Here is a 13,550-nt window from a genome sequence, read left to right as displayed (position 1 = left end):
ATAGCACCAAAAAAAGCAAGCCATTCTAAGACAAATGTGAAACACAACATGTTATAGAAGAAGAGTATACACATTACAGGGAATCAAAATGGTTTTGTTAAAAAGTACAAAAATACTTGAAAGGCACTGAAAATGTGCACTAGCAGTTCGAAACTTCTGTCGTCCAAAAACTTCCTACACAGATGCGGTCCATTACCAATGCTTTTCAAGTATACTCTCTTTTCTCGAAACTGGTTTACTCTTCAAGTGAGACGAGGGGAATATTTTGAATTGCAGTATTAAATCAATTTCGAGAAAGGATGCTCTTCTAGTTATATGCATACTGTTAAAAAAGATTTGCAAACATATTAACTTTTTATGCTGAAAACAAAACTAAACTATCCAGGTTATAGTACCATTTGGTGCTAATAACAATACTGCCCTCATTATATCAGTTCAGTTCAAAAACTATTCAATATTTTTATTTCCTTGAATATCTAACAGTCAATAAAAAATCTTCTTAGCAGTGATTGGAGCTAACATTATCAAAAGGTAACAGTTTTATATAAAATAGCTAGCTATTCTTCTTTCTAATCTCCGTAGCAGTGAGCAGAGGCTTTCGGGTCATTGCACACTTTATCATAACGTATGCACTCCACCATTATATGAATACTAATCTTTTGATTTGCTCTTGTCCAGGGATACTGATGAGGGGGTGGAATTCACAGAAACCAGTATAACTCAACAGTAAATAATAAATCAAATAATACATTGTCATCACATTTATTTTCTACTTTTAACATAGTGTTTTGAAAATTAAAACATAAATGTCAATTATACAAAAGTAAGTATTTATGTTGTGTTATGTAGTATTTATTATTATAGTTTAAAGTGACACCATTTCTTTTCTAGAAGCATCCCCACATCTGTGACACCGTTTCTTTTCTAAACGCATCCCCACATCTGTGACATCATTTCTTTCTAGACCCCACATCTGTGACATCGTTTCTTTTCTAGTAGCATCCCCACATCTGTGACACCGTTTCTTTTCTAGAAGCATCCCCACATTTGTGACACCGTTTCTTTTCTAGAAGCATCCCCACATCGGTAACACCGTTTCTTTTCTAGACGCATCCCCACATTAGTGACACCATTTGTTTTCTAGAAGCATCCCCACAGTTGTGACAAAACTATAACTACATATTATCATTATTTTATAGTGTAACTTTATAACCAAATGAAAAGTTTCTGCCAAGAAATTAGAGCAGAATCTTAAAAACTTTAAATACTTATAAAAATACCTGGATAACAAAAAAGGGGAGGGAGGGGGAGTAAGCAAAATTACAAACAGAATTTGGAAGGTAAGAATACTTCCTTACAATAGATCAAATATAATGAAATATTTCTCATTTCTTAGTTACTCTCTGAATTTTCTTAGTGTTGAAAAGTTTTTAGGAGTTTAATAGCACAAATCAACAAGGCTATATGCATATGCTGATAAACAAAAAAATCAGTTATTCAAATTAAGGTTGGTTACAACGAATATAATCGTAGGCAATAGTGGGACTAAATTTTACTACACTGATCATAAAATACTTTGGTTCCCTAAGGTGTAACTTTTATTATATCACAAGGTGCTACAAAAACCTTTTTAGTTACAAACAAACAAGTGCCAAGTACTTTCAATCAAGTTTCAATTTAGTCTGAATTAGCACTTCTAATTAAATGAAAGAAAAACACAAAAATTTCAGAAAGACTTTCCATAATTTTAATGTATTTAACAGCACAATAGAGTAACCTTCGGTTACTTCCTGTAAGCTTAAAATATACAGTTGTGAAACCAAGTAATGAATATTTCTAAAAACCACGAGTCCAAACAAAGGAGAATATGTTATAATACACCAACAACTCTACATCTTAACCATGTGTTAACCGTGGAAAAGTTCTTAAAACTTAAATTAAACTTAAAGTCTGAAATTTCAAAGCTTTGGGGAATGCTTGAAATGAACTTCCAATAATACAAATCGTATTTTTTTTCATAAATAGCAAGAAATTTTGACTTCATGCAAATAATGTATTGAAAAGGAACATCTGAATGTTTCAATGCATTTTTTTAAAAATAAAATCTATTCAACTGAAAATTTATAAGTATAACATCCTTTCCAATTCGGGTATTTTGGGTTGCACCTGGAGAAAACTTGACATTAAATTTTGAAAAATCACTTGTGATGTATACTCACAAGCCTTCTCTAAAATAAAATTATAACTGAAAAGTTGAGATTTTAACTTTCTTTTGATGCATTTGTTTTGGATGAAATAATTTCTAAAATCTTAACTTTAGCCCTAATTGTTGATTTTTAGCCTCCTTTTGGAATTTTTATTCTGAAGGTGGAAATACATTTCCCACCTGTGTAGTGACAACCTGTCAATGAATGAAACAAAGCCTGAAATACATAGCGTTACAACAAACTTGAAGCATAATTCTAGCTAAAAGTTTAAAAACAGTGAATATTTGCAGATGGTGATGTAAAATTCAACTATTCGGATGTCATTTGTTATAATTTTCTTATTTCTGAAGTTATCAAAAATCATATACACATCATCTGAAACCTTGGATTATCACAATCTATTTGGCATTGTTTTCTTCCTTATATAGATACTCAAGAATTTAAAATTTCTCTTATAAAGGCTCACTTGCCACAATGTGTGTGTCAAGGGTGAACACAACTTTCTGCTCTCATTTAGTTATGGTATTCTATTATTTTTAAGTTATAAAAAAGTAATAAATTAACTTCATGAGCTTCTCTCCATATTAATTATATTTATTGAAGTAACTTGAGTTTTGTAACTCAATCCTGAAGCAAGACTAATATTTAACACTAGTATCATACTTTACTGTCAGTCAAGATTCTTCATTAGATGTTATTATTATATGCATAAATTTTGTGTACAATGAGATAAATATCACCTATTTATATCAGTTTTAATACTTTAGACGATTTGTTATTGCATTATTTCTTTCAACAAAGTGGTTTAGTGTATGTATCACTAGGCCTACTTATGTTACAAGTATCGACACTGACTATCAGTTCGGCTGTTGCGTAACATATGCATCATGGATATTGTGTCAGGTATTTGATGGCACTTGTCAGTTACTAATGCAAAATAATGGACCCTGTCATTTACATTAGTGTTATATTACTGGTTACATAGTGTTAATGTGAACAAACCTGCATTTCCCGAAATAAGGCTATCATTAAAACCTGGTGGCAGAGTGAGGTCAGGTGGAGACAGCTGCTCCATCTGTGGCTCAGAATCCATACCAGTTGTCAGTGATGTCTCCCTTAGATCAGTTTGTGGCAAAAGTGAGTCCAAGTAGATATTTTTATTCTCAGTTATCTGTGATACAGATGAAAGGTTAAATGCTCCAGACATGGACGTGACAGGACCAAGCTCGAGGGAAGAGGAAACTGTCTGAGTTGGATATAAGTGTGGCAGTCCCGAAGAATCTGACTCTGTGCCCACCAACTCATTTAAAGAAAGAAAAGTCCCTGAAAAAGAATAATAAAATCTATTATAACAATACTCAGTTTCTGTTTGTCTTGAAAATGCATGCACGCTTCATTTCAATGGATATAAACAAGGGGTAGATGTTATCATTCAATACGAAGTACATGTTTTCCCCATAATTTTGGAAACTTTTCTTAGATGTTTAATCACGATAAAAGCTATATAACCTCTTGTGTCTGAAAGTTTTTAAAAAGTTATATTTAGTATAATTAAAGCAAAAAAATAGTTTATCATATCGTGTGATTTTTTTTTTCATAAACTAAGATATTGTAACATATTCTTTTCATTTGTACAGCTTTATTTCAGAAGTTTCACAGTTCTTCATAGAATCTAACTTAATAACCAAGTTTTTGAAGTTTCAATGGTGATTCTCAGGCTTATTACAATTACTTTATTTTTGTGTTTGAATGTGAGGAGGAAATACTCATCAAAGTTTAAAAACTGTAGTTTCAATTAAATGACACTTGCCTCAAAATGTTGGGATATTTCTTATAATCACAATGTCTATCCTATTCTACTGCATACTATATAAACTTTAACCCTTGCCAGACTAATGGAATCATTCAGTAATTCTGAGTGCAGCTCGCAACTCACTTTCAAAATTATATAGTTTCATTCCTGTCGTATACCTACGTATCTAACCAGTAAATATTGTACGTCTTGATTTTGTTTACTGATTCCTAAGCTTTGTTTATTTCTCTGAATCAAATTTCAACATGATCAGTTAGCTTGATAGTTAGTTTTATGTTTCTACAATTTCTCTTTGTTTAGATGTGAATTTATTAGTTGAACTTAAGAGGTCTTAAGAATAGAAGAGCTTAGAACTGTTTGTTAGCTTTGAACAATCATAAAGGCTAAAGCTAATAACCATCAAAATGGAATCTTATAAGCATCAATGTCCTGTAGTGAAAACAGAATACAAACAGTGCCATGTAGACATTAGTTATGCTTTTGAAAAGGCCAAAATATGGTATGATTACCAGTACCAGAATAACCTCAAGACAATGTTCTGAATACTCCCAAGACATTTAGAGGACTGGATTTTTTTATAGCTTCTGATGTTCTTTTTATTCCTATTATTCTTAGCCGTTTTCAATTCTAACTGCTTTGTCACTACTCATAATTATTAAAGTATATAAAATAACAGTATCTATCTCCAGAATGAATCCCTTATTACTCAATATTTTGCTTTACAGCTTCTTCAGGAATAATTTATAACTTAAAAGTTCATTGTTCAAGGTAATAACCCGATAATATTTTCGTGTCACAATATGTTTGTTTGAGAGCTACTAGAATAAGTAAGATTATTTCTATTTTGTGAGTATGATAAGATAGGATGCAATGTTAGCAATCCTTCTTTATTTACTAAATACACTGCTAAGATTATTGTGTCATAAATACAAAAACTTTTTATTCACTGAAAACAAACTATTAAAGGTAAATTGTTTCTAATTATATTGTTAGTAAAATAACATGGTACACTGTCTGTAAAAGGTAAATGTGATACCATTGGTTACTAGTAAATCTTTGTCAGTCATACAGTTAGTTTGATTTATAGTTGGAAGTCGGATGCTGCAATGGACAAAATAAAGTATCACACAGAAAATAAATATTACTGAATATCACACAAGTTAAAACTCACTTGATATGTAACTTTCTGAAGAACAATAAAATAGCAACTATAAGACAAAAGGAAATGTTTATACTGTTCACAATTTTTGAAAATTTCACAAACTAAAAAAACAATACAAATACTAAGTTAACTTTTATGAATTTTCACATGAAAAAACAAAACAACTATAACCAGCATCTAAAAAAATCTATATGAAGTTTCATGCAATTTGGATTAAGTATTTTCACAGCAATTTTAGTGCTCCCACTGTCTAAAAAAGCTTAATCAAGTCTATGCTATCTACATCTATGCTGAGTTTGTCTTTATTTTGGACAACCAGCAGCTTATATTTTTATCATTATATGAGATTTACCATTTCAAACATATTCTAATAAATAGTGTGAACAATGACTTTAGTTTATATAAGGCATGATGTTTAAAGGCCTTTCTACAATGTGGGAAATATTTAAACAGCTAAACTCCAAACTGTATTCTTTTTGAGATAGCTCTTTCCACAGAGCTTTGAGAGAAAAACAAACAGCAAGTCAGTGCTGTAACCACGTCTTATACTACTGCAATTTCATAAGCACAAATTAAAAACCTGGTGGTCAAAAAGAGCTAAACTAACACAGACCTGAACTAGACTGTGGAGAGAGGATGACATGCTTCTTCAGTACAGGTGGTGCTGTCTTGCTTACTGGTTGTGACATGGTTAGACTATGACAATTAACCACTGGTTGCTGGTTTTGCAGAGACACCTGGTGTTGACCTGAATAAATTATTCAAAGTAAGCTTTTCTTGATAAAGTAAAAACAGTTTAACATTAAGAAAGAAGTGTTAAGAAACTAACATATTACAATATAGTTTTCTTCTAAATACATCATCTGTTGTATTAAATATGATCGTCATTACTAAACTTCATTAATTGTTATCATACAATTAAAAAGCAGTGTAAAAACACCTATTCGTTGCTTGGTTGAATGTGATAAAAAAGTACCCTTATTATGGTAATCACAGTGCACATGTTTGTGTCTTTAGTAGTTAATATTCTCTATAATATATTTGGGAAAGTGACTAGTTGTTAACAGTAGTATGGATGAATAAATGGTTAAACAAAATGTCTAACAAGACCTTTTATGTATTACAAGGTTTAGAATGACTAACAAGAACCTAACACACAGACCAACATTGCTAACAAGAATATTTACTAATGCATGTCTTTTAGTAGTGCATCAGTCTACTGGTGATGTACTGGTTGATCAGTCCACAGATATGTAGGTTGATTAGTCTACTAGTAGATGTACTGGTTGATCAGTCCACAGATATGTAGGTTGATTAGTTTACTGGTGGACGTATTGGTTGATTAGTCCACAGATATATAGGTTGATTAGTTTACTGGTAGATGTACTAGTTGATCAGTCCACAGATATGTAGGTTGATTAGTTTACTGGTGGACGTATTGGTTGATTAGTATACTGGTGGGTGTAAAAGTTGCTGCTAACATACAGTCACTAGATCAAGTTTATTAGTCTACTGGTGGATGTACTGGTTGGTTAGTCTACTGGTGGGTGTACTGGTTGGTTAGTCTACTGGTGGAGTATACTGGTTGGTTAGTCTACTGGTGGGTGTACTGGTTGATTAGTCTACTGGTGGATGGACTAGTTGATTAGTCTACTGGTGGGTGTACTGGTTGATTAGTCTACTGGTGGATGGACTGGTTGATTAGTCTACTGGTGGGTGTACTAATTGATTAGTATACTGGTGGGTGTAAAAGTTGGTTCATTAGTCTACTAGTGGATGGACTGGTTCATTAGTCTACTAGTGGATGGACTGGTTCATTAGTCTACTGGTGGGTACAAAAGTTGCTGCTAACATACAGTCACTAGATCAAGTTTATTAGTCTACTGGTGGATGTACTGGTTGGTTAGTCTACTGGTGGATGGACTGGTTGGTTAGTCTACTGGTGGACATACTGGTTGATTAGTCTACTGGTGGATGGACTGGTTGATTAGTCTACTGGTGGATGGACTGGTTGGTTAGTCTACTGGTGGATGGACTGGTTGGTTAGTCTACTGGTGGATGGACTGGTTCATTAGTCTACTGGTGGATGGACTGGTTCATTAGTCTACTAGTGGATGGACTGGTTCATTAGTCTACTAGTGGATGGACTGGTTCATTAGTCTACTAGTGGATGGACTGGTTCATTAGTCTACTGGTGGGTACAAAAGTTGCTGCTAACATACAGTCACTAGATCAAGTTTATTAATCTACTGGTGGACGTACTAATTGATTAGTATACTGGTGGGTGTAAAAGTTGCTGCTAACATACAGTATAAACTAACAGCTTCCATTTTTTTAAATTATTTCAACATCATAATAAAAATTATCATTAGTTGTAAAGGGTGGTGTTCAAAAAACTATACTGTACAATGTAGTTTGTTTTTCAGCCTCACTAACTGAAAATCATTCACTTTTCACAAAGCTATTTCAAACACTTCACTATCAGTGCTCGCTCCAAATCTGAATGATAATGACTGCATGCACACACAAAATCTGATGTCCTTGAAAAGCTGTAATTTAATTCTAACCTGAACTAGTTGGTGGAGACAGGATAACTTGCTTCTTCAGCACAGGTGGTGCCATCTTTGTCGATGGTTGAGACATAGTTAGATTTTGACAATTAATCACTGGTGGCTGGTTTTGTAAAGACAACTGAGGTAGACCTGAATGAGTTTATAATAATAATTTTTAAATAAATAAACAAGAAGTTTAACATTTCTAATAATATGATCATGGATTGGGTAAGTTAAAAACAACATACATACATACATACAATGCAAAGTTCACACTGAAACAAGTGTGTGTACATAACACAATATTAAAAAAGGCCACTAAAATAAATTGTTATTAATTTTGATATATTTTTTTTATTTATAACTGGAACTGTTGACAACTGTAATTAACAAAATAATGTATCAAAACAAATATGTTAACAGATATCAAAAGAGTTCAAATTGATTGGATATAGAAAAACAGAACTTTCTGATCAACAATATAAAATAAAAAATTCAACGACAAAAGGAAGTATTTTTAATGTTTCTTTCACCAAAAATTGAGAAACTTCACAACCTAAAAAATGATAAACTAAATCATATTACAGTAAATTTTAAGTCAAATCTAGATACTATTTAGTAAATTTACACTAAGTTTCATGCACTTGGTTAAGTATTTCCATTATGAGGAGGAAAACATCGAAGGATATCAGTGATATCCTTCCATTCTAGAAAATGGATAATTTGTTAAAATTCCTGATGTTTATGTAGTTGAGCAGTGTTTTTATTTTATGGAAGGAATAGCCAGTGGTCAAAGGTCACATGAAATGACACAGTTAATACTATAGTCATTACATATTTCTAGTCTTTAAACAAATGCTAAACTCTTTCAATTCAGAGTAAGTAAAAACATTAAACTAGTCTGGTCAGCTACTATGAGGATATCTTTGCATCTTTGGTTTTAATTCAAGCAAGTTCTGTTCCTTATTTTTATATAAAAAAAGGGTGGTTGATAAAAATAATGCACAATTAACTTAGTATCAAAATCACTCGTACATTTTTGAAGGTGCATCCCCTCTTTTGAAACCAAGGTTATTCCTTAGACATTTTTAACAGGAGTTTACCAGACTAGCAAGAAAGAGTGTGTCTTACTAGACTTAGTCAGTAAATGGTACTGTAAGGACTACTAACTGTATTAAGTGGCATACCTTCTTGTTTGAAAGTAGTGTACGAGGAGTTGAGGCTGAGATCAAGTGAGGAGGACTGGCCACCTATGTCCTCATACTCCTGGTTAAACTCTAAGTCCACTGCTTCATCTGTTTGAAGAATATCATGCAGTTCTGGATGCAAAGAACGTAGATGTGGTGGTATCCCTTGATGATACATGTGTTGCTTCTCTTCAGAATGCTGTCGTTGGTATATTTGTTGAGAGACCCCTCGACCAGCAGCTTGGTCCTGTTTATACATCTGTTGTGATAAAGACTTGTGCTCAGGATGGTGCTGCTGATACACTTGTTGGGCAATGGTCCTGTGTTCGGGTTGTCCTAGTTGAAGAGATTGGTACATCTGTTGGGAACTACCTCTACTGTCTTGCAACAGTGGCTGCTGGGAATTACAGCTATCATCAAATTGGTGATATCCTTCCTGAACATTATTTCTGATATTTAGCTGACTATGCTGAGAAGTAGTGGGAGGACCCTGAGATAGTTGTTTACTACGTTGTGTTTGCTATAGTACAAAAAAAAACTGTTTTAATACACATTCAATCATAAATCATAAATCCATTTTTTATTAACTCTAAAAACCAAATTATTCTTTCTAAATTTTTCTTCTCAGCAAGAGGAGTTTAGAAATTTTTTCTTCCTATGGCAAATCTGTACCACAGATCTGATTTCAATATTCAAAAGACATGTAATTAAGTGATAAACCAATGAATTTCATAAATAAATGCTGATTACACTCTATAACATTAAATATGTGTATTTATACCATTTTTTAGAAACATATTTCAAGTGTTTTATGCTCACTTCTTCCAAAAATCATTACATTAGAACATATACCCTATTCAGGTAAACCAAACAGCCAAAAAACAAGAATCTAAAAAAAGTAATAATTGACATGATCAAAATATGTTCATGCCATAGCCAGTCACAGATGCAGTTTTAAGAGCTTGATTCTTATGTGGTGTACATGAAAGACAACAATATGAATACGTCTAAACATCCGAGCTATATATTTCATCTGCTGCTTTTTTTAAAGATGATAAAAGTGATATATTTAGATTTTCTTTGATGCTGCCTCTTGTAGTTCTTTTTTATAAGAATAACTTTGGCTTCAGATGAGATTTAAGCCACCAAAATATTTTTTTTTTACTTATCAGGATCTACATTAGCAGTACATAAAACACACATTACATAGCTGTTTTTACAGATGTAACTGAATATAACTTTTTTTACTGCTGTATTAAGTTTATGTTATTTTATTATTCTGTCTTTAGAAGTATTTGGTCCTTTTGACCTGAACGGCCCTTATGCAACACCTACAGCTCAAAGACTACAAGATTGAGGCCCAATCTTCTCTAACTTAGAACTGCTGGCCAACCAGAGGACAAACAACAAACAGTCACCAGCAATGCTACCCACAATTAAATAGTGGGACTAAGTGTCACTTTTATAACATGCCAACAACTGAAAGTATTGATCATGTTCAGTGTCACTTCATAGGCTTAACCTTGGATCTTCTGATATGTAGCCCAGCACACTCACTTGGCCACTTCTTTAAAGGTGAACTAAACATAGAACCTAGTAAAGTGTCACATTAAAGAACAGATTTCACTTAACTAGTCATGTGTGGTGACCGTTTTAAAAGACAAACGGGTTAGTATTGATCATATAAAAAAAAGTTTTGTGATTAATACTGAACCAATGAAACAATAAATAATACATTCAAAATCATTTCTTACCCCCCACCCACAATCTCATTTTTCTCTGTTTATTTTAAGGACACCTTAAATTTAACAGATTATCATCATAATGTATAGAAATACAATATCCAATAATGCTACCCACTAGCTGAAATTGTTGAATGTTAAGAAAAAAAAGAAAGAAAAAAAGAATGAGGCTTTATAAATTAAGTGATTAAAACAAAGTTTTCAAACTATTACCAGACAATATGATTCTATTGGAAGTAACAAGTTATCACACCTTAAATGTAGCAGAATATAAAATACATGTTTATCAACAAGCTTTATTATATTGAAAAGTAAACACAATCATCCATTTTCAGGTCTGTACTATAATTTGTTGCTTCTAAAACATTTTTTTACCTAGTAATAAATAAAACCCCCAAAATACTTTCTTTTCAGAATGTTAGCTGCTTAATTATAGCATTATGTAATTTATATTAAGCACCAAATAAAACTTTACTGGACCTCAAGTGTTGCCATATAATAATAATAACTGTGAATAAGTATTATAATAGTGAATTTCATAAACAATCAGTTGAACAAGATTACCTCATTTTGGTCCTTCTTCGGCTTCCGTCTGAATTCTGTGATCAAGTCAATAATATCATTAATTTATATCATTTTATTTCTCATATATCTACAACTTGAAAACCGATATGTAAACAACTTTCTCTTAAACTTAAAATTATTCATTTTGAATTGAATTTTTCAAGAACTATCACATCTGAAATAGAATCAATAAATGTCCACAATATTTAATTAATCACATGAAAAAAAACAACAACATTACTTTTAACAGCCAGTATGCAATTCAGGAAGACATGTTTGGTGGGTTGATTCCCAAACAAAGCTTTCCGGTTCTCTTTAATTTTAATTCTGAATAAAGATTTGAACTACCAAAAAAAATATACTGAAGCCCAATCTATCATTTTATTTACCACTTCTCACTGAGTCATATAAGTTTGGGGAACCCCTCATCTGTAACCCTTGACAAGGACAAGTCAAGAATAAAACTAGGCTTATATATTGGTGGAGCATACATCATATGTATGATGTTTTGAAATGTCTTTTACTCAATATACTATACACAGAGATCTAGGTACCTACATATAACCACTTTACAGCAGTAAGTAAGCTTTACTAAGATTTCCTCGGCCATCTCTTTTGACAGAACTTGCAAAAACCCTATAGAAAATGGCTTTATAGTGCTGAGGAACTAGATCTAGTATTGTGCGACATAGCTTGGGAATTCGTGTAAATTTAGCCACATTGGTGGGCATTTCAGATTAGAGATATTGAAAGGAGTTCGGAAAGTGGTTAAGTGCAGGTTTCTGTCTGAACACGAACACAGTGAAGCTTACTTAATGCTGTAAAGTGGTTATATGTAGGTACCTGGAAAGTGGTTAAGTGCAGGTTTCTGTCTGAATACGAACTCAGTGAAGCTTACTTAATGCTGTAAAGTGGTTATATGTAGGTACCTGGAAAGTGGTTAAGTGCAGGTTTCTGTCTGAATACGAACTCAGTGAAGCTTACTTAATGCTGTAAAGTGGTTATATGTAGGTACCTGGAAAGTGGTTAAGTGCAGGTTTCTGTCTGAATACGAACACAGTGAAGCTTACTTAATGCTGTAAAGTGGTTAAGTGCAGGTTTCTCTCTGAACACGAACACAGTGAAGTTTACTTAATGCTGTAAACTGGTTATGTGCAAGTTCCTGTCTGAACATGAACAATTGTACTATTTTGTGCATGAGGATCACAGTTCAGCTAATCCCCTATACTCCACAATCCAGCCAACCCCCTATACTCTACACCTTCCTGGCTGAACATCAATGACAGGAGAGTTCTCTTGCCAATAAACTATTTTTTTAAGTTAAAAGATCAAGTCCTTTACTGGAGTTTTTTTTTTTGCTTTACCTTGAATGTCAGAAAATCTCCCAAATTCAGTCTCATCAATTCTCAGACTGGGTGTTGAAAATACAAACAGAAGTGTTATAAATTTCAAATGGAATTTGATGCCTACCTCATACTTTACAATATAGCTTCTACTATATTTTTGTGAAGCTAGTAAAAGTTTTATTCATCTTCAAAATGGGGTTGAAATATATATGGTATTGGGGTCATTTAAAGATATAAAAGGGAAAGCAATTATGAACTTCAGAAGAAGAAATAGAACATATTTAAAAGATGGAAAGTGTGGCGGATAACTAAATTTTAAATTAAAGTGTATTAATGAAGATACGTGAACTTTCTATACAGGCGTAAGTGTTAATGAACTTTCTAAGCATATGGATTAATATTAGAATTGATCCCGTAGGAAAGACTTAAAAGTGGCATTATACTTCTATTAAAAATGTGTGAAAAAAAACATTATACCTTTTATGAAGATACACAGGTAATTAAAAATGACAGAGAAACATGGAATAATTTAGAGTTTTCATAATTATTTGAAGTGAAATGGGTAGGTTTTAAAAGTAGAATGGAGACCAGAACCTCTCCCCCCTACAGGAGTTGAGTGCAAACCCCGAGTGAAATTGAATTTTAAGCCTTTTTAGGTCTTATTTTTGGAATTAAATCTTAAGCATTTCTAAACAACTAAGTTCTATCTTTGGAGCATCATTAAAGTTAAGAAAAACTTGCTTTAAATTGAGTTCATATTGTTCCTTTCTATATTCCCCATACAAAAGGCTTCAAGAAATCATAAGAGTAACATGACCACAAACTGTGTTAGTAGGATTGTGTTTAAACGAAAGTTTGTGATGAAGTTAATAACTGTACGTATCTAACAGTTGCTTTGCAAAAAGTAGCCAGGTCTGGATGCATATTTCACCAGCGAAGCTCCCAGGATAGAAGGAGTTAACATTCTACCAGTTAAC

At 32.6% G+C, this 13,550-nt stretch overlaps 1 protein-coding gene across 3 annotated transcripts in view; it reads right to left on the bottom strand.

The window, feature by feature from the left end:
• Positions 1–13,550, bottom strand: part of LOC106459826 (bromodomain-containing protein 3-like) — a 96,651-nt gene that overhangs the window by 14,042 nt on the left and 69,059 nt on the right. For all 3 annotated transcript variants that reach the window (XM_013919493.2, XM_013919491.2, XM_013919492.2), the window contains exons 18-22: positions 11,228–11,262; positions 8,922–9,441; positions 7,750–7,884; positions 5,796–5,930; positions 3,210–3,530 (exon numbers count right to left, since the gene is read on the bottom strand). In XM_013919493.2, the coding sequence (XP_013774947.1) occupies positions 3,210–3,530; positions 5,796–5,930; positions 7,750–7,884; positions 8,922–9,441; positions 11,228–11,262 (1,146 nt within the window). The remainder of the gene's footprint in view (positions 1–3,209; positions 3,531–5,795; positions 5,931–7,749; positions 7,885–8,921; positions 9,442–11,227; positions 11,263–13,550) is intronic.

Source organism: Limulus polyphemus, unplaced genomic scaffold (genome assembly GCF_000517525.1).
Source record: "Limulus polyphemus unplaced genomic scaffold, Limulus_polyphemus-2.1.2 Scaffold664, whole genome shotgun sequence".
Taxonomy (NCBI): domain Eukaryota; kingdom Metazoa; phylum Arthropoda; class Merostomata; order Xiphosura; family Limulidae; genus Limulus; species Limulus polyphemus.
This window is presented reverse-complemented; position numbering and strand designations above follow the sequence as displayed.